This window comes from Trichosurus vulpecula, chromosome 2, assembly GCF_011100635.1.
Source record: "Trichosurus vulpecula isolate mTriVul1 chromosome 2, mTriVul1.pri, whole genome shotgun sequence".
Lineage (NCBI taxonomy): Eukaryota > Metazoa > Chordata > Mammalia > Diprotodontia > Phalangeridae > Trichosurus > Trichosurus vulpecula.
The window spans coordinates 59,687,206-59,715,110 of NC_050574.1; the positions used below are offsets into that span (position 1 = coordinate 59,687,206).

The following is a 27,905-nucleotide window of genomic DNA, read 5'->3' on the forward strand; positions in this document are numbered from 1 at the left end:
ACACTCTTTGTCTCTGCGGGGATGCGGGGGGAGGGGGTGTAGAGTAGCTGACGTTGGGTCATTTGCATCAGCCCCGCCTTGTCCTCAGCCCCGCCCCTCCTCGGGGTGCTCTTGCAGGTTCTGGGGTGGGTTGGGCGGGGCTTCATTTGCATTCTCCCGCCCCTCTTTGGGAGCGCGTGTGGGGGGAGCCCGAGCGGAGTAGGGGGCGGGGCTTGGTTCTGCGGGGCGGGGCGGAGCCAGGAGCGGGCGGTGCGCCTCGCTGGCCCCAGCGGAAAAGTTTTTCCAGGCGGAGAGTTTTGGCGGCGGCAGCGGCGGCGGCCGGAGCGGGGCCATGGACGCGCTCAAGTCGGCAGGCCGGGCGCTCATCCGCAGCCCCAGCATTGCTAAACAGACTTGGGGAGGCAGCGGGCGGCACCGGAGTGAGTGTGCGCGCCCCTTGGAGCCCCCTTTCCTCCCCTCCCCCTTCCCTCCCCGCCCCACCCCCCGGAGGGAGGCCTCCAGCTCGGAGTTTGGCAAAGTTTGGCGGCGGCCCCGGGAGGTCAGGGCCTGCCGTGGCAGGGGGTGCTGCACCTGCCCGGGGATGCGTGTGCGTGTGTGCATGAGTGCGCGCGCGTGAGTTTGAGTGTGCACGCGCCCGCGCGTGTGTGTGTGCGCGCAGTGCGCGCGGGGAGCACTTAACTTTCGGAAGAGCACTTGACACCCCCCCCCCTGGGCCAGCGTCCTTCCCGATCCCGGTGCTTGGGGGGCCCTGGGGCACCATCTTCCCACCCTCCGTAGACCCAGACTCGGGGGCCCCCACGCCGCGGGGGGGCATCTCCAGGAGACAGGACAAGCGCCCCCAACTTGTCCCTGAACATGTCCTAGCTGTGAGACTGTGTGCCCACTGCTCCTCAGTTTCTTTCCCTGTACGATGGGGGCAGTGATACTTGACCTCCCTGGCCCGCGCTGTCCGAGAGGCCGGGGCTGTGAGCGGACATGTGGCTTTGTCATCCTTTCGCCCTCCCATTCCTCCTCCCAGTTTCTGCGGGGGCGTGGGGAGGCCTTCGGGCTATTTTTAAAACCTGTTGTTCCCTACCTTCCCCCTAGGGCATCTGTCCCCTGGAGCCCCGCCGGCGTCACACCTTTGTCGGAGCTGGCAGCCGCCCGCACTGGTGTGCCCCCCTGGGGCACCGGCCCTCCGAGATGCCAGGGCCCAGCACCGTCTAGATCCTCGGCTCCACCTGGTTCTTTTGGCCAGGTCTGTGGGCCAGGATAGGGGAAACCGCCTTCCCCGGGCAGATCCTACAAGTCCGGCTTGGCTGAGCTGTGGAGGCCAGGGAAGCCCCCAGACGCTGACCGATGAGAAGTTGGGTGAGGGACAGATGGAGAGAGGCCCGGCTAGCACGCCAGAGTGGCCTCGGCAACCCTAGCCTCTTGCCGACAGCCCTGGGAGCCTAGGAGAGAGATTAGGAGGCCGGGATCTTAAATCTGCCCGGGACAGGCTGGTTGATCAGGTTGGGACTCTCGGACTATCCACCCTTTGGCCTGACACCCCAGGAATTGCAGCGTCTGTTTGTCTCCCAGGCCAGGCCCTTTGGGAGTGAGATTTACAAACAAACTTCTGAGGACGCTGGCCGAAAGCCGCTATTTGTACATAGGCTGGGGTTGGTCTGCCAATGGCCACTGCGTGGTCCCCTGCTGGCTTGTGGGGAGGGGACTAGATAGGAGAGCTGTGGGGGCTGGGGCACAGGCAGAGGGTATCACTTTTCCTTGGTCTGTGTGTGTGTGTGTGTATCACACACGTGTAAGTGTGTGGGGAAGACAGTTTTCTAGGTGGGAGAGGGGGACAAGCTGTTGATGTTTTAGGGATTTGGAGTCAGAGAAACCTGGGTTCAAGCCATGTCTCTCATATGACTTTGGATAAGTCAGTTTCCTCCAGTGTAAAGTGAAAGGATTAGAGTGATTGGTCTAAGACTCATTCTAGCTTGAAACCATAAGATCCAATAAATTACAGTGGTGTGTGTGTGTGTGGTCAGTTTTGGAGCTGGAGGGCAATGAGCTCCTTCCTGAGACGTGTGTCTCAGAGGTCCTGAGGGGGGGGGGGAGGGAGAGAATGAGTGTGTGTGTGTGTGTGTGTGTGTGTGAGTGTGTGTGTGAGTGTAGAGGGGCAGGAGGGAATGAAGGGGTCTTTAAGTAAGACCCTCCTCCCCTGGATCCACGATGGAGCCTGCTTCCTATGGTTTAGCTTCTAAGGATTCTTTGTCTCAGGCTTTGGCCATTCTTGTCCACTTTTCTCTGTAAATTCCACTAACATACGGCTCTTTCTTTTGATATTTTGTGGATTCCAGGTTCACAGTGCCCCACAGCCCTGACTTACTCGCTTTATCTATCTCTATTACTTGTCTTCGATCTCTAATATCTATCCATCCATCCATCACCTGTTTCTATCTATGCCTGTATCCTCCCCTCCCCTTTGTCTCTCTAACTCTGTCTTCTCTCTGTCTCTTTCTCTTCTCTCTGCCTCTCTCGCTCTCTCCCACTTCACTCTGGTTGTCGTACTATCACAGACTTAGAGCTGAAGAGACCTTTAGAAAATCCTGGCCAGGGAAACTAAGACCCAGGGAAGAACACTGAGTTTTCCTGAAGTCACCTTAGATGGAGCCAAGCTCAGAACTTGGGTCTTTTGACTATAGAGGCAGCATTCTCTCCCTGACTTACGCTGCTGTCCATCCATTTTCTCTTGTTCTTGAGCCTGTGTCTTTTTTTTTTTTTTAGTTGATGCTTTTTAAAACACTGTCACCCTTGTGACAAAGTACAGTTAAGCAAACAAAGTGCTCCATTGACCATGGCTGTGGCTCGAAGACTTTCTACCAGAGCAAGCACAAAATGCCCGGAGTTGAGCATTGGAAGGGATACCAGTCTCTATTTAATCCAGTTTATACCCCCTAAAGAAGGCTTAGGCTTACAGGCCTCCGAGGAAGGGAGCCCCATCGCCTCCTGAGGCAGCCTCTTCCATGCTGGGATGGCTCTCCTTGTTAGGAAGAGGATAGAGGCCCGTTTCCTCGGCACACCTCTGAAGTCAGACTCCCCGTGTCCTTTCTTGATCAGACCTGTCTTCGGCATCTTTTCTGCCGCTACTTGCCCCCAGCTCTCCTTTGCTTGAGCTGAGCCTAGAAGGAAGCTAAGTATTCTAAGCCTGGGAGAATGCATTCCAGGCAAAGCATGGAGATTGGAGAGAGAGGTCGTGGGGGGGGGGGGGCGGGGCAAGAGCAGGTCCCCTTTAGAGAATGTGGAAGAGAATAGCGTGAACTAAGTCTGCAAAGGTAGAAGGGGGAGCCAGATTGTGTAGGATTTTAAATTCTAGTCTGAGTAGTTGGTAGTTATCAGAGGCAATAGGGAACCATTGATGGTTTTTGAAGGTGGTTGTGGTGGTGTGACATGGTCAGAACTCGGGCTCTGTGTGTACTTGGGACCATAGAATGGAAATTCCATAAGGAGAAAGACTGTTTTGATTGTGACCTTGTTTTCCTGGCACAGAGCCTACAAAATGGTGGTTGCCCAATAAATGCGTATTGAATTGCCATCCTGACCGTACACATTGTCTTTTTAATCACCTGCCTCCTGGCCTGGGCCTTGGATCTAGTTAATCGATTTTGCTCTTCTCACGGGCAATGGGGAACAGACAACGGCGTCTATACCCGAGGAGGAGAGGAAATAATTGAGTTCAGAGGTTAGCCAGTCAATAAACGTTATCACCTACTATGTGCCTGGCACTGTGCTAAGCCCTGGGGATTAAAAAAAAAAAAGAGGCAAAAGGCAGGCTTTATTTTCAGGAAGCTCACAATCTAATAAAAAAAAAGGAACCAACAGGTCATCTCAAACCATTGACACTGCCTTCTTGGTTCATTCATTCATTCAACACTTTTTGTAGGACTTAACGTAAAGTACTTCCTCTGGGACCTGTAAGGTAGGCAGTAGGAGTCTGGTTGGTTCCATTCTACAGATGAAGACCCTGAGGGTTAAAGAGGTGGAGAAGGGGCTTGGTCCTGGAGCCAGTCCGGGTCAGCTGACCTATAAGGCCATAGAGGCAGAACTGAACAGTACCTTTGGGTTTGGGATCATCTTGTTTGACAGATGAGGAAACGGAGGCTCAGAGATAAAGAGACTTGCCCAAGTTCACACAGCATAAGAGGCAGGGTTTGGGTCCTCTTTCCCCGCCTCCCATCTCTGTGTTGTTGTTTTAATTGTCACCTGCCCATGACGAATTCAATAGGTATCTGCTGTATGTTTGTATGAGGCCTAGGTGGTCAGGGTTGGGGGGAGGGGAGGTGGTTACCAAGTTTTATCCTACTTTGGTCTGTTCCTGTCCTTGAGGCTTGGAATGCTGGAAAAGTGCTGGTTTAAAGGACTGGTTGGATGTGGTTGTTTTCAGGTTGTTTCCACCGTTAAGACCATGCTCCTTGGGGGCAGGGATTTTTTGGGCTTTCTTTGTGACTTCAGCGCTTGGCACCCTGCCTTGCATGCAGTAAAAGCTTAATAAATGCTTGTTGGCTGACTAAGGACCATGTAGGAAGAGTTCAGAGTGCCAGGGGAGCGCTGGGGAAGGAAATTGGCTAGGTGTGATGAAAGCGGAATCTGGGGGTGAGCCATAGGCCCCTCCCACTGCCAGCAAAAAGCCCCAGAAGCCTTGGCTTATGTCACTAGACCATAGGACTAGAGTTAGAAGGCAATCTAGTCCAACCCCGAGACCCTCATTTTGGAGATGAGGGCAGATGTGTTGAGCGCAGAACAGCCCCTTCTCTCCTCTGACCCGGCCACCCCCCGGTGCAGACCGTCATCACCTCATGCCCGGGACTACTACAGCAGCTGCTGGGGAGGCTGTCTGCCACAAGTCTCTCCCTACTTCAGTCCATCTTCCATTCAGACACTAGTGATTTTCCTACAGCCCTGGCTGACCATCTGACCGACCCTTCTGCCCATTAAACTCCAGGGGCTCCCTATTGCCTCCAGGAGCAAATACAAAATCCTCCGGGGTTCAGAAGCTTTCCTAAGCGAGCCTCCCCCTCACCTCTTCCCCACTCTGCTCCAGACATTCTCTCTGGCTGCCCCCCATGGCTGGGGCTCTCTCCCTGACTCTGACCTCTCTGCTAAAATCCCAGCTTTTGCTTGAAGGCTTTCCTGATCCCCCTTAAAGCTTGTGCCTTCCCTTTATGGAATACCTCCACATTACCCACTCCATTATGTTAACAGAATTTTACTGAGCCAGTCTCTAACCTGGGAATGACGAAACAGCAGGCCAGAGGCAAAGCGCTAGCAATCAAATAGTGGTTTAATTAATTAGTTTCATTATGAGGAAACAATTCTGTAAACCATACGGTAGGTATACACAATGTATCGATTAATATGAAAATGATAATGCCCTTCACAGTCAGTAGCAGATACATCTACTGTATGGTTTACAGAGTTGTTTCCACTACAGCTTGGTCCTACGTAGTTGTTATCATGTGTCTCTACCATTAGATTATGAGCCCTTAGAGGGCAGAGACTCCCCCCTCCCCCATCCCTAGCACTTAGCACCGTGGCTGGCACATAGTAGGTGCTTAATAAATGCTTGTTGGCTGACTTTAAGTGGCTTGCCGGGTCCCGATGGTAGTTGGTGTCAGAGGCGGGATCTAGACCTCAGTCTTCTCTCAGGGGTGTTCTTTCTTCTGTGCTGTACTGCCTTCCTCTAACATTTCTTTCCTGACAGAGTGGTCCATGAGGGTTCCCACCTGCTGGGACCTCCTAGTAGGCCTCCCTGCCCCATCTCCCTTCTGTATCCCTTCCATTCCAGAAGCCATATAGTATGAGGGGAAGAGCTGGGTTGGAGACCTGAGTTCCCATTCCAGTCCTGATACCAGCTGTGTGACCTTGACCTCTCTGACCCTCAGTTTCCTCGTCTGAAATGAGGATATTGTAATACCTCTGTTACCTCCCTCCCTGGGTCCTAGGACCAGAGGCCTGGAGCTGGAAGGGGCCTCAAAGGTCATCTAGTCCAACCCCCTCATTTTATACATGAGGAGCAGGGGGACAGAGAGAGGATGGGGCTTGTGCAAAGTCCACAGGCACTGAGTCTCAGAAGTGGGATTTGAACCCTAGAATCAGTGCTCTTTCCACTTCAGTAAATGCTCCCCATTATTATCATCGTCATCACTCCGCCTCCATTATAGATAGTGTTGTGTTGTTCTGAGGCTCAAAAACCTCCCTATTGCCTGCCATCTGGGGCTACCTTCCCTTTCTAGTTGCTGTATCTCCCCACTACATCCTCTCCATTCCAGCCAAACTGGACTGTCCTCAGAATGTGCACTGTGTTTCCTCAGCTCTTTGCTCACGCCTTAGGTGCGGAAGATTCAGGCCTTCCTCTCCTAAATTCCTATCTCCGTCAAAGTCGAACTGACACATCACCAACTCCAGGAAGCCTTCTGTCATTCCTCACTCTCCCCAAAGTCAGTAACATTCTTCTCCCTCAGATGGAAGACAGCACTTAGTTTGTGCCTGTCACTCGTGTGGATTTTCATCACTAGATTTCTGTGAGAGCCTCAACTTAGCTGAATTTAAGCTTTCTCTTAGCTCAACATGGTAGGCATTTAAAGAAATGCTTACGTGGAATTAAATTGTTGAGGAAGCCTCTGAGTTGCTGGTTGTGGTTTGTACCCTTTGGGGTTTGCAGGAGGGGAGCGCCATGGGTTTGGCATCGAGTCTCTGGGCCTCCTTAGATGGGCTGGTGGCTGACGTGGCTCCTGCCCCCAGCCCCAGGGACACATGGAAAATGTCAGCTTTTGAGAGAGACACTAGCATTTTGTCCAGGGAGACAGTTAATATTAGATCTGACCTCAGGTCACGATTGTAACTGGTCACAATTATCCTCAGAGATGGTCTCAGTTCTCTCTGAGGGGGAAGAGGGGAGGGCTCTTCCAACGCAGAATGTCAGAGCCTGGAGAAACCTCAGGAATCAGACTGTCCGAGCCCGGAGGGGTTTGGGACACATTGTCAGAGAAAGGATCTTAGAACAGAGAATGTCATCACTGGGAAAAGTCTTAGGACATAGAATAACAGAGCTGAGGCGGGATTCTTAGGATATCGAATGTAGGAGATGAGAGGGATATTAGTAAATATCAGAACTGGGAGGAGGAGGAATTTAGAACACAGTGTCAGAATTAGGAAGGGACCTTAGAACATAAATAATGCCGGAGCTGGGGTTGGGGCTTAGAACGTAGAATGTCAGCCAGAAAAGAATTTAGAACATAGACTTTCAGAGCTTGGAAGGATCTTAGAATAAAGAATGAAGACAGAATGTCAGAATTGAGAGGGAAAAGACAATTAGAGCTGGGAGGAGGGAGAAACTTAGAATGAAGAATGTCAGGGCTGGGAGGGCCCTTAGAACACAGGATGTCAGAACTGGGAGGGCCTTAGAACACAGGATGTCAGAGCTGGGAGGGCCCTTAGAACATAGAGTGTCAGAGCTGGGAGGGCCCTTAGAACATAGAATGTCAGAACTGGAAGGGCCCTTGGAACATAGGATGTCAGAGCTGGAGGGGCCTCAGAGACAACCTAGCTCTTTTTGTAGACATGGAGCATTGAGGCCCAGAGACAGAGGAAGGGGCAGGCCATGCAGGTAGTTCAGGCTAGGACTGGTGGCAGGGCTGGAGCTCCTAACTCGACGTCCAACCATCCTCCTTATGCCATTGACACTCTCTACCTCTTTGCCATCTTTGCAGCTTCTACTTCCCAGGGAATTTTAATAGGGCCATAAATATTCCAGGGCATTCTTCCCCTTGGGCCTGCTTGGGGAGCTGTTCCTAGTTCCTGGCTACCTTGATCTTGAGCCTTTGGGGTGGCCTGGGTCTGTGCTTAGGCCCTGAAGTGAGGGTAGGCCCATTCTATTAAACTGGCTCTTGGGGGAAGCTTTTGGTGGAATGTTTGCCAGCCCGCTCATTCCCTGAGCAGCGGCCCAGACTCCCCCAGGTGAGGAGGAAGGTCTTTCCTTTGGAGCTTTGGAGTCTTTCCTTTGGAGCTCAGGTGACAGAAGCGTTGACAGTATGGACCATTTGGAGTATGGGGGCTTTCACCTCCGGGAGGGTGAGCCAGAAAGCTGAGAGAGAGCGACCCTGAATTAAACTTTCCATCGGCACCCAGTCACAGGGTATCCTAGCTCTAGAGCTGGGAGGGACCTCCGAGGCCATCCAGGCCAACCCCTTCATTTTAGAGATGAGCAAACTGAGAGGCCCCAGAAGTGACCTGCCCAAGGTCCCACAGGTACTGATTGAGGTGGCATGAGAGGCACTGAGCATCAAGACAGAGCAAGGTTTCTCTGCGGCCCAGTTCTTCCCAGCTCCCCTCCTTCTCTTTGCCTGGGCCATACTGACAGCCGGGAGGATGAGAAACCCCCTTTTTGATATGCCCCTTTAAATAGCAGTAGTGATCGTTATGCAACACTGTCATTTATCTCGTTTTCTTCTTCCCTGGGACAGGTGGCATTATTCCCATTTGACAGATGAAACTGAGACTAGGTTATTTGCTTAAGGTTAGAGGCAGAGGTGGCGGTATATGTAACCTTGGGCTCTGGACTCCCACCCCTGTGGTTTTTTCTCCTACAGTATATTGCCCCCCTTGCCCATTTCATCCCTGAGAATTTGGTTCATGGGGGTTAGGATAGATTTCCAAGGGCCCTCCCAGTTCTGACATCCTGTGTTCTAAGGGCCCTCCCAGCTCTGGCATTCTGTGCCCTAAGGGCTCTCCCAGCTCTGACATTCTGGGTTCTAAGGGCCCTCCCAGTTCTGACATCCTGTGTTCTAAGGGCCCTCCCAGTTCTGACACCCTGTGTTCTAAGGGCCCTCCCAGCTCTGACATTCTGTGTTCTAAGATCCCTCCCAGCTCTGACATCCTGTGTTCTAAGGGCCCTCCCAGTTCTGACATCCTGTGTTCTAAGGGCCCTCCCAGCTCTGACATTCTGTGTTCTAAGGGCCCTCCCAGCTCTGACATTCTGTGTTCTAAGGGCCCTCTCAGCTCTGGCATTCTGTGCCCTAAGGGCTCTCCCAGCTCTGACATTCTGTGTTCTAAGGGCCCTCCCTTCTCTTACAGTCTGTGTTCTAAGGGCCCTCCCAGCTCTGACATCCTGTGTTGTAGGGGCCTTCCCTACTCTTACAGTCTGTGTTCTAAGGGCCCTCACAGTTCTGACATTCTGTGTTCTAAGGGCCCTCCCAGCTCTGGCATTCTGTGTCCTAAGGGCTCTACCAACTCTGACATTCTGTGTTCTAAGGGTCCTCCCAGCTCTGACATCCTGTGTTGTAGGGGCCTTCCCTACTCTTACAGTCTGTGTTCTAAGGGCCCTCCCAGTTTAGACATCCTATGAACATGCTAGCTTCCTGGAGGGGAAGAGGCAGGGTCCATGGGCCTATGGCCCATATGTGGCCCACAGTCCCTTTCAGTTGCCCTTCTAGGAATCCTCGCAGCATGAGGGCCTCTCCCTTCCATGGATGATACTCAGCCTGGAAAGGCACTGTATTGAGGCCTGGCCCTGCACATCCTTCGTGGGATCAGATGATAATGAGAATGGACAGATCTCATTAACATCTGCCCATGGACCAACCTGAGGTAAAAACTCAGATGGAGCATATGGTTTGTCCTCATTTAGCTTCAGCAGCAGGTCATCTGTAAAATGGTGGAGTTAAAACAGTGCCATCCCTCTGCATCTCTACCAACAGGGCCAGCTGGAGTGGGGGCTGTGGAAAGCGGGGCAGGGGGCACGTTTTTTTGAGGGGTTGGTATTAGGCCTAGTTTGAGGCTCACCCTTCCTCTTGCCCTAGAGAGTTTGAAGGCCCGAAGGAACTCCTCTTGGGTGAATCATGATGTTGCTGGATGGAGCAGCCATTAGGAACCCTTGGCTTAGGGAGAGTGAGGAGGCGAGGGGCTCTGAATTTCCTTTAATTAGGCAGATCTCCAATGATCTCCTCCCATATGCTCTCCCTTGTGTGAAGTATATGAGTCTTTGACTATAGAGTGAAGCTGACTTTGTTTTGGGGGAGCCTGTAGGACAGAGCCCAAGATGAAGTGGAGGAATGGAGGGAGGCTTCCTGGAGGCCTCGGAGAACTGTGCTGTACGGCATGGAGAACACTGCTCCGGAGTCACAGCCTTCCTCTGACACTTACTGCTTGTGCCACCTTGGGCAATCCGCTTGGCCTGTGTATGCCTCAGTTTCCATTTCTGTAAAATTAAAAGGTTACAAGGTGGTCTCAAGGGTCCCTTTCAGTTCTGTGATGTTGCTGTCACTTGAGGTGAGCCTTGAAAGAGGGATAGGATTGCAGTCAGTAGGAGGCTGGCTGGTGGGAGGTTACTATGTCAGGAAGGAGGACGAGGAAAGAAGGCTTGTGTTGGGACTCTGGGGAGGTGTGAGGTAGGGCAGGTAGGGGGCAGGTAGGGGCCCAGCTGCAGGTGGAGCGGAGGCTACAAGTGGAAAGGAATCTCTGTGGAGCTTTGGGAACAGGGTAACTAATTATATGTGATCAGTGTAGGCTGCTGCTGGTCTTCTGATTCATAATCCCCTCTGGGTCCGACCCCTCCATCAACCTCAGTCACCACCTGGGTGGCCCAGAGGACTCCAGACCTCTTCTCTGAAAAACTGGCTTAGACTAGATGTCCTCCGAGGTGCTTTCTGCTTTGAAGTCTTTGACCCAGTGTTGATCCTGTGTAACTGGTGTCCATTGTAGAAGCAGAATTCTGGGTCGTGGAATGTTCTAAGAACCTTAGAACATAAATGGCCAGAATTGAAAGGGATCTTAGAACCTAGAGTATCAGAGCAAGGAGGAATCTTGGAACACAAATTGTCAGAGTTGTCAGGCGGGAGGGCCCTTAGAACCCAGAATGTCAGAGCTGGGAGGGCCCTTAGAACCCAGAATGTCAGAGCTGGGAGGGCCCTTAGAACACAGGATGTCAGAGCTGGGAGGGCCCTTAGAACCCAGAATGTCAGAGCTGGGAGGGCCCTTAGAACCCAGGATGTCAGAGCTGGGAGGGCCCTTAGAACCCAGGATGTCAGAGCTGGGAGGGCCCTTAGAACATAGGATGTCAGAGCTGGGAGGGTCCTTAGAACCCAGAATGTCAGAGCTGGGAGGGCCTTTAGAACACAGGATGTCAGAGCTGGGAGGGCCCTTAGAACACAGGATGTCAGAGCTGGGATGGCCCTTAGAGCCCAGAATGTCAGAGCTGGGAGGACCCTTAGAAGACAGGATGTCAGAGCTGGGAGGGTCCTTAGAACCCAGAATGTCAGAGCCAGAAGAACCCTTAGAACCCAGGATGTCAGAGCTGGGAGGGCCCTTAGAACACAGGATGTCAGAGCTGGGAGGGCCCTTAGAACACAGGATGTCAGAGCTGGGAGGGTCCTTAGAACCCAGAATGTCAGAGCTAGGAGGGCCTTTAGAACACATGATGTCAGAGCTGGGAGGGTCCTTAGAACCCAGAATGTCAGAGCTGGGAGGGCCCTTAGAACCCAGAATGTCAGAGCTGGGAGGGTCCTTAGAACCCAGAATGTCAGAGCTGGGAGGGTCCTTAGAACCCAGAATATCAGGGCTGGGGGCAGGGGCGGCCCTTAGAGCACACATTGTGAGAGCTGAGAGAGCTCTTACAACATAAAATCTCGGCTTGGAAGGGCCTTAGGAGAAAGTCAGAGCTGGGAGGGGCCTTAGAGATCCTTTCATTTGGTCTCCTGATTTCAGGGGCTGTATTCCTGCCTCTCATGCCATTGAGTGTCTCCTTGTCCATTATGCTTCTCCTAAGTTCTTACTTCCCACCAGAAGGAGTAGTAGGGTGACCGCTCCACTGACATAGATGATAATGCCTTCTGTACCTAGTGTTGCTACATCCCCTAGAATTGGTCACCCCATAGGGAAATTGGTGATGAATGAGCCCCCCGGCAGGCATCAGGGCTAGGCCTCAAATGGCAGATAATAGGGGAGAGTCCCTCCCTGGGCCTGAACCCAAAGCCTCTTGAGCTTATAGGGCCCAGTAGGCCTTGAGTTCCATGAATGGGAACCTTGTCAGCCCACATTTTCCTGCCGCCTTTCTGCTGACCCCACAGTGTCTTACTTGGCACCATGTGATCTCAGGAGAGTTAGGGAGCCACTGGTACTCATTGAGGGGAAGGTCAGATTTAGAGTGCTGAGAGACTTGAAGCAGGGAGGCCAGTAAGAAGGTACAGTAGCATCGGTCCGGGAGAGTTCATGAGAGCCTCAGCTAGGGTTGTGGCTGCATGAGTAGAGAGAAGCGGACATAGGTGGGAGACATCGCCAAGATTGAAAGGTCAGGGTTTGGTGATAGATTGGATTTGGGGGTGAGGCAGAGTGAAGAGTTGAGGATGCCATTGAGGTTGTTAACCCCAGGTGCCTGGGAAAGTGATGGTATCCTTCCCAGAACAGGAAAGTTTGGAGGCAGGGATTGGGGGGATTAAATAATGAGTTCTGTTTGTGCATGTTGAGTTGGAGCTGTCTATAGGACACCCAGTTCAGATGTCTAGGAGATAGTTGGAGATGCCTGATTGTAGCCCAGGAGAGAGATTGGTGGCTTACTAGGTCTGAGAGCATAACTGAACCCACAGGAGCTAGTAAGATCACCAAGGGAGATTGAGAAGAGATGGGGATCCTGCTCAGAGCCCTGGGGGACACCCACAGTCAGAAGGCTTGGAAAGACTAAACCTGTTTTATGGTAGAACTAAGCAGTGAGTGGAAGTTTGAGGAAACATTTGGACTCACTGTAAAGAAGAACTTTAACAGTTTTAGCGGACCGAAAGTGGACTAGACTGTCTTCAGAGGTGGTAGGTTCTTCTCCCTAGAATTCTCCAAGCTAAGGCTGGGGTGTACTCCCCTGGCTGTGCTGGATCGTTTGGTGTTATTGGCTTTGGGGCTGATACAGTCTGGACCAAGTGGGCCCTGGGATCTCTTCCCAATCAGATTCTGTGAACCTTCCCCCACTGCAGAGGAGGAGAGTGGCAGCTTGCTAACCCAAGGGCAGGCGAGAGAATGAATGGTGGGGAGCACAATAGGTTCTAGTGCCCATGACGCTGTTCCCATTATTCCAGGAAGGCTTCTTTTCCTAGGAGGGATTTCAGATTTTTCATTTGGAAAGGAGGAAGTCTGGCCAGTCAGGGAGGAATTTTGCTTTCCTGAGTGCCAAGCATCCAGAAGTCAAAGGGGAGTGGCAAATGTTTTGAGACTGAGGAGGTCAACAGGCGACCTTGGCAAGTGCCTGTTGCCATGGATTGGAGGGAACGGAAACTACATTGGAGAGGGTCCAGAAGAGTGCTGGAAGCACAGCGTATATTCTAGAGGAAGGAGAGGAGACAGCAGGACTGTGGGGGGCCTAGCACAAGAGAGAGCAGGCTTGAAGTCCTCCACAATCTGTTAGCAGTGGATGGGAAAGGAGTGCTGGAAAATTTTACAGGCCCCCCCCGCCCCGGGGAGTTGGTCCTTTGGAAGGAAATAGGAGACCCCTCTAGTAGTTGGAAAGAGAGCTGGAACGGATCTCTGAGGCTGTCTCATCCAACCCCCTCACTTTAACAGTTGAGGAAATGGAGGCCCACAATTCCATGGATAAGTATCGACAACAGGCTTTCGCCTGGGGTCTTCTGAATTTTATAGCTAACTAGTGGGTTTTCTTATATATTTAAAAATAGGCATTACATTTTTTTCAATGAACAATTTATATTCTTCCTCCTACCTCCCTTCCACTTGTTAGGGGGAAAAAAAGAAAGGAAAGCAAGACTTTTGTAACACGTAGGCATAAGTCAAACAAAATGAATCCCTGAGTTGACTGTGTCCAGTACTTCATGCCTCATTCTTCATCACGGGTCCTTCACTTCTCTGTTAAGAGGTGTGGCTAGTGTGGTTCTGGGTCACGCTGAGGGCCACTTTCTGGTCTGCAGTTGGCAGACTGATGAAGTTCAAGGTCCAGCCCTGGCAGCGGGTCACTCCAAGCCCCAATGTTTAATCTACTTTGCTCCATATCATTTCCAAGGAGTGGAGGGTGGAGACAGCCTGAAACCACAGTGTCTTCTGGTACAGCCACCAGAGGGTTAATTAGATGAAAGTGCCACAGCTTGTTGTGGCTTAGCAAAGCACACATTTCCAGAGACGCCCTGTCCCAGCTGCCTGCTTGGTCTTCCTGCCAGTTTGCTCATCTTGAAGTGGTCTCGAAGGTCTCTTCTAGCTCCAGATCCGATTCTCTGATCCCTGGCTCTAAAGCCGTGAGCCCATGAAACCTACTTCACTACCCAGAGAGCTGTTGTGACAAAGAATAGAATAGAGGAAAAAAGGCACATCAGCAAAACTGAAAGTATCACCTGAGTCTAACAGTATAGTGTTTCTCACAGTGTTCCACCTCTGTAAGAGAAGAGAGGGAGGTTTGTTTATAATTACATATCTTTTATTTTAATTATTTACTTCTGTTTTTTACATTTACATTGTTAGAGTCATTGTCTGTTGCTTACTTTACTTTGTATCTGTTCATATAAATCTTCCCATGCTTCTCTGCATTCAGCATTGTTTCCAGACCTTTGCTTTTTTGAAAAGTGCTGCTGTATCTGACTTAGGCCTCAAGCCCAGCGATGGGTTTTCTCCCACCTCTCCACTCTGCCTCCCCTGTGAGGTCAGCAGGGCACTGCAGGGCACTAGTGTTTCCTCTTTATCAAGGGGGCATGGCCAAAATCAGGGAGCTAGGAAGTAGATAAGGCCAGACTCAAGCCCAGGCTTCCCAGGGCCCTGTCCATTGTACCCCAATGTGTGACCAGGGCGTATATTTCACTGGATCCAAATAGCGATCCCAGAAATTCAGGCTGGGAGTTCATGCCCCACGTTGAACTGCATTGAGTTGTAGCTTCTCCCATCCAGGGGCTTCCATCATAACCTCAGGTTGAGGCCACCGTTTGCCCTGAATCTCAAAACTCCCAACGTTCAGCCTAATCTCTATCTAAGCATATCTCTATCTCCTCAGCTCTGCTTGGAGATATCCATCAAGGGAGGACCGCCCCCCACCCCCACCCCAGGCCGCCCATCCCACTTTTGGATAACCCTGATTGTCAGGATGTTTTTTCTTAACCGGCTGCTCTTAAATCTTCCTCTCAGTAACTTCCCTTCATTGTTCCTAGCTCTGCTCTATAGGGCCAGATGGACCAAGGCTAGTCCTTTCTCCTCAGGAAAAGCCTTCAGAGGCTTGAAGACCGTGATTCTCCTCTCCCTCAGTCTTCTTCATTTAGGTTTTAGAAGCCCCGCAGTCTTGACCACTGCTCTGTGATCTAGCCAAACCAGCCTTTTCTCTGTTCCACACAGGACACTCATTTCCCATCTCTCTAACTTAGCTTGGGCTGTCACCAGTGCCTGGAGCACCCTTCTTCCTTCCCTCTGCCCTAGAGAGCCCATCTCTGCCTTTAAGACGCAGCCCAAGCACCAGCTCCTGTAAGAAGCTTTTTGCTGATTCCCCCAGCTACCAGTGCCTGCTTCCCCTCCCCAACTGCCTTGTGGTTAACTGCTTGCATTTGTTTATTCTAATTCCCTTTATGCTGTATGGATTTCTGTCTGGACTTGCTGTCTCCCTTGTTAAGTTCTCTACAAGTAGAGAGGTGATTTTTTTGGTTTGGTATCCCCAGTGCCTAGCACAGTGCCTAGTAAAGGTTTGGCAATTGATTGATTCTCCAGGTCAGATGCCCCCATTTCCTGTGACTCATTGCTGTATAATGTGGCCTCCCCATCTCCCACTCTTCCTCTGGCCCAGCACCAATTTGTTAATTGTCTTTTCTAAAACTTAGTGCTCAGAGTGAACCAGGTGTTTGGGTTTGGAGTTTTGTTTTTTGTTTTGTGGTTGTTGGGTTTGGGTTTGGTTTTTAATCCCCAGCACTCAGTGCGGTGCCTGGACCACAACAGGTGCTTAATAAATGCTTCTTGGCTGTCTGACACAGTGCATGGACGGTAGGACTCTCACCTGCTTTGTTGTGGATGGTAGACTCTGAGGACATGCAGGACCACGCCACTGGACCACCCCACTCTGTGGAGTCTCCTGCTGCCCTTCATCTTTCAGGTCCTCTCGGGCAGGTTGGGTGATCCTCTCTGTACGTGGCCTTTCACAGGCTCTCCTGCTCTGCTGACCCTCCAGGCTTTGTGGCCCATTTGAACCCAGACTGCCCTCTGTCTTTGGCACCCTCAGGACCCCCACTGTTCTTCGCTCAGCTTTGCTCATCTCCCTAGAAAGCTCCCAGATGTTGCCTCTCACAAAGCCCTCCTGAACTGCTTTTCCAGAGGGCAATGTGGCTTCCCAACATGGAGGAGGGAGGTAGGGTGTGAATGAAAACCAACTTATTCTGCCATGCTAGGTCCAGAACATTCCTCCTCCTGCCTGCTGAGGCCCCCCGGGCCTTTGCTGCCTGCTGTCTGCCTTTTCTTTCCGTTGAATCATAGGATTTCAGAGCTGATTAGTGGTCATCCAATCCCAGCTCAAATATATTCACCAGTGGGGAACTCCCTGCCTAATCAGGCTGCCCAGCCCTTTTCTGGATAGTTCCACTCGTCAGGAGGCTGTTTCTTACCTGCAGAGGCAGTGGGGTTCAGTGGGAAGCGTGTTGGGCTTGGGGTCAGAAGACTCAGGTTTGAGCCGCCACTGTGTGAGGGCACTATGGCAGCTGGGTGATCTTGGGTAGGTCCTTCGCCCTCCTGGAGGAGCCTTGGTTTCACTATTTGTCAGATGGTGGATATTGGTAGTTAAACTCACATGCTTCCCAAGGCAGGGGGTTGTGGCAAAAGCACCTGCTGCAGAAATGGGTCCTCCTCTTATGTTAGGATCAAATCTTCCTTATAAATACTTTTTATTTGCTTGGGATTTTCTCAGGGCTCAGATACTTTGGAGGCAGAGCTGGTGGTCTGAGAGTATCTGATCCTCGCGAGCTCGAGTGTGTGTGTGTGTGTGTGTGTGTGTGTGTGTGTGTGTGTGTGTGTCTGTCTGTCTGTCTGGCTGTCCCTGTAAAGTGTAGTACTCAGCCTGGACTCAGGAAGACCTGAGTTCTAATCTGGCCTCAGATACCTAGGAGCTTTATGAGCTTCTGTCTGCCTCGGTTTGCTCATCTGTAAAATGGGGATGATTAATAGCAGGGTTGTTGCTCACACCAATTAACAATTAACTAATTTTAATATAAGGTGTTTTAAAAAGAATTGAACACTTTGCAAAATGTATCATTCAGTAAGTTATCTGTGAAAATGTAGTCAATTCATCAGGAAACCATCAGAGAAATGTCCTGGGGTGACTCGCTACAGCTCGGTGCTTACAATGCGCTTGCATATAACCTGGTTACTGAGTAATGCATTTTGCAACGTGTTCTGTTCTCTCTGAATCACCCTGGATATGTGAAGTAATTTGCAGACCTGCAAGTGTGATATAAAGCTGTGCGCTGTTGCTGTTTACTGCATTATTATCATTCTTTTTGTCCTCCCTGTTTGACCCCCCGATGGTCTCTGGGGGTCCAGGGACTGCTCCCCCCACCTCCAGTCTCCCCAGGGATGCTCTCTTGAATCCTTATCATCCTTGGTGATCCACATGTGGTTGACCCCATCTGCCATCCAGTTAATAAGCTAATACAGCCCCCAGCAATCCCTGGATCCGTGGGGATGTGGGCAGCTGGGGGCCTGCGGAGATGTGATTCTGTCATTGCCAAACTCTGTCTAGTTTGATGAATTAAATAATGTTCTCCCCTACTCCCATCACCAATAAAGACTCCCCCCCCGACTGCCTTGTCTCTTACCTTGTCTCCTGCCTCCCCGAGAAGCCCTCCCTCGGTCCAGGACCAGATGAGGATGCTGTCTGGCTGGATGGGAGCATCTCTTTGATGTCACTGAGGGACCCCTGGGGCTCGTGGTTGCTTTGTCCCCCACCCCAGTACACACACTCATGTATACCCACACTCCCTCTCCTTCCCATCATGGGGATATCCTGGGATATAGTTGTAGGATGGGATGTCATTGGGCAGCTCCCATAGTCACGGGTCCTCATGGTTGCTCTGTCCCCCCTCCCTACCCTCCCCAACCAGAACTGCCTGAGAACTGGACAGACACTAGGGAGACGCTGCTGGAGGGGATGCTGTTCAACCTCAAATACCTGGGCATGACCCTGGTGGAGCAGCCCAAAGGGGAGGAGCTCTCGGCAGCCGCCGTGAAGCGCATCGTGGCCACGGTGAGTGCCCCGGCACTGGGCCAGTTTCTACCGCTCTGACTTAATGGATAAGTGAGGGTTGGGCCTTTGCCTGTAGCCTGCGGTGGGGTGGGCCGTGTGAAGGAGTGATAAGTGTGGCCTTCACCTTGGGTGATGGATTGGGGCGTGAAATGGAGAAATCTTGGCCTGCCCTAGCCACGGGTCCCAGGCCTTCGGCTGCCTCCATACCTAGGTGAGGAAGGGGCACAACGGCCTAGCGGAAAGAGCCCTGACCTTAGAATCAAAGCCCTGGGTTCACAGCCTACCTCTGCTAAGGCCTGGAAATGACATGGGACAGATCATTTCTCTGGGGCTCTGGTTCCCTCCAATACAAAATGAGAGTTGAACCAAATGCTTCTTTCAGTTCTGACAGTCGGAGTCTGTAAGAACCCATTGTTCTGAAATCCTCCGGGAGACAGGCGGTGGCAGCTCCTGCTGTTGTCTGGGGGCACCGAGGGGGTGGGGGTGGAGTTAGAGGCCAGACTTGTGTGTGTAGCCTCCAGTGGATTCTGGATCTGTTCCCTCTCCTGCCCAAGTATGTCAGAGATGAGGAGAGTGGGCCTTGGGCCCAAGTTCTTGGTGGAGGGCCCCAGATGACAGGGAAGAGGGGGATGTGAAGCCCCCAGGGGCTCACCAGGTGAGGAGGTGTTTCTCGATGGCCTCCTCTCCTGGCCCTTTCACAGGGGACAGGATTGGGGCTCTTCTACGGTGACCATAAGGGTGGGGCATCCTTCCTAGGACTCCTTGGTGAGTTCTGCTTTTTGTTTAATCTCTTCCAAAGCCTCCTGCTTGACATTTCCCAGTTCTTGCGCCAACTGTCATAGGACCTTAGGGCAGAGACGGGCAGGGAATCCCAGTGCTGAAGGGCTGGGCTTAGCATTCCAGAGACATCCCCCAAGGCCTGGTCCCTGGGCACAGCCTGCCCCTTCCCTTCAGCTAGGTCACAAAAAGCAACCTACAGATGATCAGCAGCTCCTGACTGGAGAGCAGGAAGGAAGAGGGAGTGGTAGGGAAGGTGGAGAGAAGCTGCTCCAGAATGGGCAGTGCTTCATTTTTTTCTTTCTTAAACTCAAGGTCTTCCCTTCTCCATTCATCTCACTCACTCCAATTATCAAATATCAGAGCTGGGAGGGCCCTTAGAACACAGAATGTCAGAGTTGGGAGGGCCCTTAGAACACAGAATATCAGAGCTGGGAGGGCCCTTATAGAACATAGAATGTCAGAGCTTGGAGGGCCCATAGAACACAGAATGTCAGAGTAGAGAGAGTCCTTAGAACACAGAACGAACATCAGAGCTGGGAGTGCCCTTGGAACACAGAATGTCAGAGCTGGGAGGGACAACAGAACAGAGTGTCTGAGCTGAGAGGGAGACAATAGTGCGCCAGTAGTGCAATACTGCTCCTCCCCATCCCAATAGAGAATTAACCTAAGGCCCAGATTGGGAAAGCAGTATGCCCAAGGTCAGTTATTGTTGGACTAGAACCCAGCTCTCCTGACTATTCCTGTTCCATCATGATGCCAGAGGCCTCTGGAGAAGGCTTCTTGAGACTCCAGACATGCCGACCCTGTCCAGTGATAAGAAGCCATGGAGGCAGCTACTTCTGCCTGCTTGGTGCTCAGACCTCTGCAATGTTGGTGTGGGTGTCCATCCAGGGGGTGAAGTGGGGGGTCAGGACCTTGGAGACAGCCCTGGGAGAGCGTGGGGTCTCCCTCAAAGGTGGTGAAGTGGCCAGGCCAGACTGTCAGCCAACTTTGTCCTCTTCTCTCCCTAAGGCCAAAGCTAGTGGGAAGAAGCTCCGGAAAGTGACCCTCCAAGTCTCCCCAAGGGGCATCATCTTACAAGACAGTGGCACCAGTGAGCTCATTGAGAACGTTTCCATCTACAGGTAGGCCCAGTCCCCAGCACTGCCATCTTGAAGTGTGGATGAGGGGGTGTCAGAGGGGGTCACGGGATCACTGACTGAGAGCTGGAAGGGGCCTGCCGAGGCCGTCGGTCCAGCTCCCTCGTTTTACAGGTGAGGAACCTGGGGCCCAGAGAGATTGAGCGATTCGCCCAAGGCCACACCGGTAGTAAGTGCATGCCAGGGGCAGAATCTGACCCCGGATCCTCCAACTCCAAAGCCACTGCCCTTTTCCGTACTGCGCTGTTTTTAATCTGTTCAATGCCTGGATTACATTAGTGATCACTGATTTTATTAGTGCATGTATTCCCTCCAGGGCCTAGCACAGCATATGGCACGTAGTATGTGCTTCCTAAGTGTTTGTTGCCTGCCTGATGCATGCTGCAGCCCCTCTGTGCCCTGGGTGATGAGCAAAGCTCTTACCCTCTGTTGGCCTCAGTTTCCTCGTCTGTAAAATGAAGCGATTGAATTTGATCTGTAACGTCCCTTTCAGTTGTAGATCAGTAGCACATAGTAGGTGCTTAATAAATGCTTATTAACTGAGTGACTAACTGGCTGGCTTTTGAGTGCTGCAGTGACTAAAAAAATGTATCTCCCGATGTCACACCGGCCCCCTGGAGACCTCCCTGGGCTGGTTCTCAGTCCTGAGGGCCCCGTTGCCTTTGCTCTCTTCTTCCTCCAACTCTGTTATCCTGCTAAGTAGGAGAAGGCACAGAGTGGAGCAGAAACGCTGCTAGGTTTGGCGGCAGATCCTGTCTCCACCATTTTACTGCTTCCTGTGTCACCTTGGGGGTGTCCCTGATTCCTCCCTTGTGGAACAGAGGGCTCCTGGGCCCCTTGGGGGCTCGGAGGAAACCTTGGACGTCTTCTGAGAAGAATGCCTTTGAATGCATGAAATCAGCTATGTAGGATTACATAGAAAAACCATTCTGTTGAAATACAGCTATCAAAATTAAAAACAACAAACCCAAACACATTCTTAGACCCCAGGTTAAGAATAGATGATCTCTGAGGTTACTAAATCTTTGATCCTAATGGAGGCCTTTTGAGGGCAAGGACTGTTCCGTATCCCCATCGGACCAGCACAGTGCCTGGCGCATAGTAGGTGCTTAATGAATGTTTGTGGAATTCCGTTGACTAAAGAGCTTTCTTCCCAACAGTCCTGTGGGTTGAGTAGTAAGGGTGTCATTAGCCTCTCCCACGGAGAAGTAAAGGGTTGAGCTCAAGGCCACACAACGAATGTCAGAATCGGGACTCTGTTATAACACACACACCATGCATGAGGTCTCCCTCCACTTGTGCCTTTTTCCTGACCTTGTCTCATTGTATCTGTGGATGGTTGGGCATCCACTGGTGCAGGTCCCTGCTGCCAAGGCACGCGAGGTTCTCAGTCTGCTTGGGCGCCACAAACTTGCTTTTCCAAATATTTTGATAAGTGTATTTCATTATAACTGGTTTCCTCTGCAACTGTATGGATTTTGTTTTTATGCATTTAAACATGTTCTACTGAGAAGACATCTGTGGGCTTTCCCAGACAGCCAAAGCGGGCATGACACAAAAAGACAGACCCTCAGTAAGAGAGTCACGTGGTCATTTGGCTTGTGTCAGCCAGTCTGCTGGCGATGAGCCTCTCTGAATGGAACTAGGCTGGCCCTCAGATGATGGCCAAGCCTTGCCCGGCTGGGGTAGGACTCAGGGCAGCCTGAGCTCAGCCAGTGGAGTCTTTGAAAATGTCCCTGCCACACTCAGTTGTCACTCTATGTCACGGGACCTCTGTGGTTAGAGCTTCTGCATTTGAAAATTATTTTAGACTTCCCTTCCCTTGAAACAACCCTGGGAGCTGGAGTGTGGGAGTTTTGTATTATCTATTTCACAGATGAGGAAATCGAGTCTTAGAGAGGGGAAATGACCTGATGAGTGTCACACAGGCTTGTCTGAACAACAGGTTTCATTAATAAGGACAAGCATTCCTGTTTGAACCAGGGCCCTTGTTCTGTCACCAGTTTTGATTGTGTGTGCGTGCACATATGTGCACATGTGTGCATGTTTTTGTGTGTGTGTGTGCATGTATGTATGTACATATGTGTGTGTATGTGGTGTGTGTGTGTGTGTGTGTGTGTGTGAGGTCTGGTCAGGCCCAGCTGGAGCTGGTTAGCAGCGTCTCTCAAAACCTATGGCTACAGGTTCTTTAGGCACTGGGTGCAGACCTGTATTCTTTGGGGACCAGCCTCCCAGCAAACAACTTAGACATGGTCCTTGGTCAAGACGAATGGCCCCTGGACTCTGAGGTTGCTGCCCTCTGGTTTCTTGATCTGCGCCTAGAAGGCCCCAGGCGGCGGTATCAGATGACAGAGGAGGCCCTGTTGCCGGCCCTGAGCAGAATGCCGCCTTGTCATCCTTCCCCTTCCGTGGAAACATCATGGCTCCCATCGAGTCAACCAGAGGGCCTGAGGAAGAGGCCCTGGGGAGCCTTTCCTGGGTGATTCTCCCTGACCATCTTCTCCCTGGGCTGCAGCATGGGGCAGGGAGCTGGGAGCTGTCTGGCTGTGGGGCCAATCGGGACCTGAGCGTGGACGATGTCAGTCATTCCCCTTCCCTTGGTCGGCCTCAGTGTCCTCGGCTGTAAGAGGTTGGACTGGATGGGACCGTGTGGTCTCTACCGTCCCCTTTTACAGATGAGGACACTGAGACCAGCCAAAGGAAGGGATGGTGACTTTGCTGTGTCCTGGCACCCGGTGCCCTTGACTATACCATCTGTTCTGCCCCTCTCTAATCATCCATTTGAGCTGTCCAGCAACACGCTGCTGCTGAACCATTGTGGGGCCCTTACCCTATTGCTGTTTCTGTTGTGGTTATTGTTATCATCACCCTTTGGAGACTGTATGGAGCGGGGGTAGAGTTAAAAGGGACACAGTTTCTCCCCTGAGAAAGCTCAGGCCTGGCACACTCCTGGGCTCAGTCTAGAACCGTGGGAGGTAACACAGCCTTGTGGATCATTGGGCAGGGCCCCGACACGGTGGAAAGTGGTGGATTTGGGGGCGGAGGACCTGGGCTTGAAACCACCCCTGCTACCCCCTCCGCCTTCTCCTTCCTGTGTGACTGTGGGTCAGCGGCATTATCTGTCTGGGTCTTCATTTCCTCATCTGTGAAATGAGGCATTGGGCCAGCTGGGTCTCCTGTCTCTAAAGTGGGGGCTGAAGATCTTTACCCCACCTGCCTCCACGGGTCACTGAAAGGATGTGGTAACTCATTCTCACTAAAGCGCCTGCTGTTCCAGAAGCCTGGCCTGTTGTTTGGTCATGTCTGACTTTTCATCGCCCCGTTTGGGGTTTTCTTGACTGACATACTGGAGAGATTTGCCATTTCCTTCTCCAGCTCATTTTATACATGAGGAAACTGAGGCAAACAGGGTTCAGTGACTTCCAGGGTCACACAGACTCTTATGCATGTGAGGCCAGATTTGAACTCTAGCTACCCTTGAAGCCTGGCCAACTTCCATCACTCAGTGAATGATGGCCTGAGGCTGAGGGCGTGGGGAGTAGGGCCCCAGGTTCTCGCTTCTTTTTTGAAGCCTGCTGGCTTTTCTTCAGATCAGATCAGGATGGAGTCATTGAGACCCAGAGGACAATTCTTGCCTAAGCTTGTGTGATGAGACAGTAGGGCAGGATGTGGCAGGGAGCTAAGCTGAGTGAGCCCAGGCATGGGCTATCCTGGGGGAGGAAGCCAGAGAGAAGGTGGGAGTAAGTGTTCTCCTCTGATCAGCCTCTTCTCTCTCATCACACACAGGGACACACATGCACAGACACATGTACACACACATGGACATACACGTACTTATGCATGCACACTTGTGCATGCCCACATGTAATTGGAGAGGAAAACCTCTGGTCTTTTCTTTCTTTGCCAGTAACTTGGTGTATAAACTTAAGCTGCTTCTCTTCTGTGGTCCTCAGTTTATTCATCTGAGTCCCTCCCAGCTGTGACATCCTGTGTTCTAAGGGCCCTCCCAGGTCTGACATTCTGTGTTCTTAGGCTCCTCCTAGTTCTGACATCCTGTGTTCTAAGGGCCCTCCCGGCTCTGACATTCTCTGTTCTAAGGTCCCTCCTAGCTCTGACATTTTCTGTTGTAAGGACCCTCCCACTCTTAACATCCTGTGTTCTGAGGCCCTCTTAGCTCTGACATTCTGTGTTCTAAGGGTTCTCCCAGCTCTGACATTCTGTGTTCTAAGGGCCCTCCCATCTCTGGCATTCTGTGTTCTAAGGGCCCCCCCTTCTCTTACAGTCTGTGTTCTAAGGGCCCTCCCAGCTCTGACATCCTGTGTTGTAGGGGCCTTCCCTACTCTTACAGTCTGTGTTCTAAGGGCCCTCACAGTTCTGACATTCTGTGTTCTAAGGGCCCTCCCAGCTCTGGCATTCTCTGTTTTTAGGCTCCTCCCAGTTCTGACATCCTGTGTTCTAAGGCCCTCCCAGCTTTGGCATTCTGGGTTCTAAGAGTCTTTCCAGCTCTGACATTCTTTGTTCTAAGGACTCTCCCACTCTTAACATTCTGTGTTCTAAGGGCCCTCTCAGCTCCGACATTCTGGATTTTAAGGGTCCTCCTAGCTCTGACATTGTGTTCTAAGGGTCCTCCCACCTCTGCCAGTCTCTGTTCTAATTCTGTGACTTAACTTCAGTAGATGTTTATGGGGCATCTGCCATGGGGCCTTAGGGCTGGGTATGCTTTGAGGCCTTTTGAAGCCTGAAGTAGTTCACAGTAGCCTGGCTCCCATTTTTCTTCTAGCACATTAAGGCTCCCAAAAAGGTTTTCTCACGGCAGCCCTGCCAGGCAGGAAGGGCAGGTGGTTATCCCCACTGTCCAGATGAAGAACCAGGCAGACAGAGGAGTTGTGGGGCCCAGCAGCTGGCCAGTGCCCCAGGCAGGGCTCCAGCCGAGGTCTCCTGAATCCAACACTAACAGCTGCCCTCACAGCCTAACCCACAGCCTCCTGCTAATGCCCTTTCTAAGAGTCACTGTTAAGAAATAACAATGCTTACCATTTATAGGGCACTTTACAGTTTGCAAGAACACTTCTATTAACTTTTTTGAGCTTTATTCCTAAGAAGGAGAAATAAAGACTTGCAAAGCAAGACAGGAATTGAGTGAGTGGCCTGGGGTTCCTGATGGCAGCAGGAGCTGGGGGGAGGGGAGGCTGGGATGGGGCCAGGGTGGAGGAGCCACACTGGGAGAGCAGCCCCTATTCTAGGACAGTCTGAGCTTCTCACAATTAACATTTATGCCCAGGGTAAGATGGGATGGGTGAGCACTACTACCGGCCTAAGCTATGATAGTTCTTCCCACCTTCACTTACTCCCTGCTCTTTTGGCCTCACAACTTTGTCCCAGATCTAATGAGTCGCTTCTCTGCTCAAAGACATTCAGTGGCTCCCTGTTGCCTGCCAAGTAAAGGCTTGTGCTTGCTAATTGAGGCCCTCCTTGTCTGGGCTCCAGAGCAGGAGGAAGAAGAGGGGGAGGCTGGCGAGTGCCCAGGTCCTCTGATTTCCAATCCAGCTCTCTGTTCGCTGACCTATACTAGTACCCCCGGAAGTGGGGGGGGGAGCATCTGCTATCATTCTGCCTTCTAGCTCTGATACCCCCCTAAGTCAGCAATAACAGCTCACATCACTATAATGCTTTGCAATACCAAAATGCCTTCTTCGTAACCCTGCTCTGGTGCAGGCAATGAAAAAATCACTTTTCTCCTTTTGGAAATTAGAAAATTGACACTTGAAGAGTTAACTGACTCACCCAAGGTCATACAGGTCACATGTGGCAGAACCAGGGTGTGAAGTCAGGTGTTTTGCTAGACCATTGTTCTGTCCACGCTCATGTTCTATATCAGCTGAATCTGTATGTGACCCTGCTTGGTGGCAGGGGGATGAATCAGATGACCTAACTTTTCCAGCCTTGGCCTCCCCAGAGAGCCAGCTTGGTGAAATCCAGCCAGCCTGCCTCTCCCTTCCCACTGCTACTCACTCCCTAGGCTGGAAGGTGTGGACCTGCCTGGGGGAGGGTCTGGGGTTGGACCAGGGAGCGGGCTCCTAACCCTGTCCCCTCTCTGCACTTCTAGGATTTCCTACTGCACTGCAGACAAGATGCATGACAAGGTTTTCGCATACATTGCCCAGAACCAGCAGAGTGAGAGTCTGGAGTGCCACGCTTTTCTCTGCTCCAAGCGGAAAATGGTTAGTGGGAGACCCAGGGCTCTGGAGGTGTGAGCTGCTTGAGGTCTTGGGGAGGGAGAGGGGGAAGAGCGGGAGTTGGGAGTCACTTGTTTGGGGCCTACACACCTCCCTCCACTCCCCTCCATTCCTTATTTCTTCCCCCAGGACCTTGGACTCAGGGCATCATTTCATTTGTCTTCTGAGACCTACGGAAATCTAGAGCAATATATGACAGTTAGTCTTTGTCCTCAGGGAGACCCTAGGCTGGAGGTGGGGATGGAAAGACTTCCTGTTCTTAGCTTGAGAAGGAGGAGACACAAGACCCTGCCCTCGGGGATCAGTCCCCTGGTTTGATCATGGAGGCATAGCCCCCTCTCCTCCTAGGAGGGGAGAAAGAACATGGATGAGAAAGTGTCTTAACCCTCAGAATGCAACTGGGCATGAGGTCCTGTATGCTGGGGGCAGGAGGGGCCTCCAGGGTTGCCCCTGGCATACTGACCAGGGGACTCGGGGCCAGGCCTTTGACCTGTTCCCTAGATAGAAACTCTCCAAGACTGTAAGTTGCAGAGCAGATTCCAACCTGCTTGGGCAGAGGGAGTTTCTTCATGGAGAGTTCCCTTTGTGAATGACGGCACAGATCCAGGAGATCACGAAACAAAACTGGGTCAGGGTGAAGTCAGACAGGTGGGGTCTGCCAGGGAGAACACTTCTTTTGCATCTCCCAGCCCTCTAGCTATGTACAGTCAGTCTCCTGTGTTCTGCCTATGGGACGGGCCTGCTCTCTCCACCTTTTCCTTTCCTGCCAAGTCCATGCTGAGTCCTCTAGAATCCTAGAGTTATGGAATATCAGAACTGGGAGGGCCCTTAGAACACAGAATGTCAGAGCGGGGAGGGGCCTTAGAACATAGAATATCAGAGCTGGGAGGGCCCTTAGGACACAATGTCAGAGCTGGGAAGGGCCTTAGAACACAATGTCAGAGCTGGGAAGGGCCTTAGAACATGGAATGTCAGAGTTGGCAGGGCATTCAGAAACAGAAAATGTCAGAGCTGAGAGGGATCTCAGAACTCGGAATATCAGAGCTGGGAGGGCCCTTAGAACATAGACTATCAGAGCTGGGAGTGGCCTTAGAACATAGAATGTCAGAGCTGGGAGTGGCCTTAGAACATAGAATGTCAGAGCTGGGAGTGGCCTTAGAACAGAGAATGTCAGAGCTGGGAGGGTCCTTAGAACATAGACTATCAGAGCTGGGAGTGGCCTTAGAACATAGAATGTCAGAGTTGGGAGATATAGTCTATCTTTATTATACAGAGTAAGAAAACAAGGCCCAAACTTACACATTGAGTTAGCTGCTGAGCTAGGACTGCAGCCGACATCCCTGGCCCTGTCTAGGGTTCTGTCTGCTGCTCACATTTGCCCCGTATCTAAGGAACGCTATATGGCCCTGGTAGGAGGGTCAGGAGAGGCCAGGGTGTCCCCCTATCTCCTCCTCTGTAAAGTGGGGTGATGATGAACCTAGAACCCTGTGAGTCAGGGGGGATGAGCAGTCTGTAAGGGCTGAGCGTGAGCCTCCC

The 27,905-nt window shown here is 51.7% G+C and overlaps 1 protein-coding gene across 1 annotated transcript in view; it reads left to right on the forward strand.

The window, feature by feature from the left end:
• The first annotated feature begins 224 nt into the window (after positions 1–224).
• Positions 225–27,905, forward strand: part of LDLRAP1 (low density lipoprotein receptor adaptor protein 1) — a 43,250-nt gene continuing 15,569 nt past the window's right edge. Inside the window, exons 1-4 of the mRNA XM_036742600.1 lie at positions 225–419; positions 18,072–18,214; positions 20,006–20,118; positions 26,240–26,354. Coding sequence (XP_036598495.1) covers positions 332–419; positions 18,072–18,214; positions 20,006–20,118; positions 26,240–26,354 — 459 coding nt within the window. The 5' untranslated portion in view covers positions 225–331. The remainder of the gene's footprint in view (positions 420–18,071; positions 18,215–20,005; positions 20,119–26,239; positions 26,355–27,905) is intronic.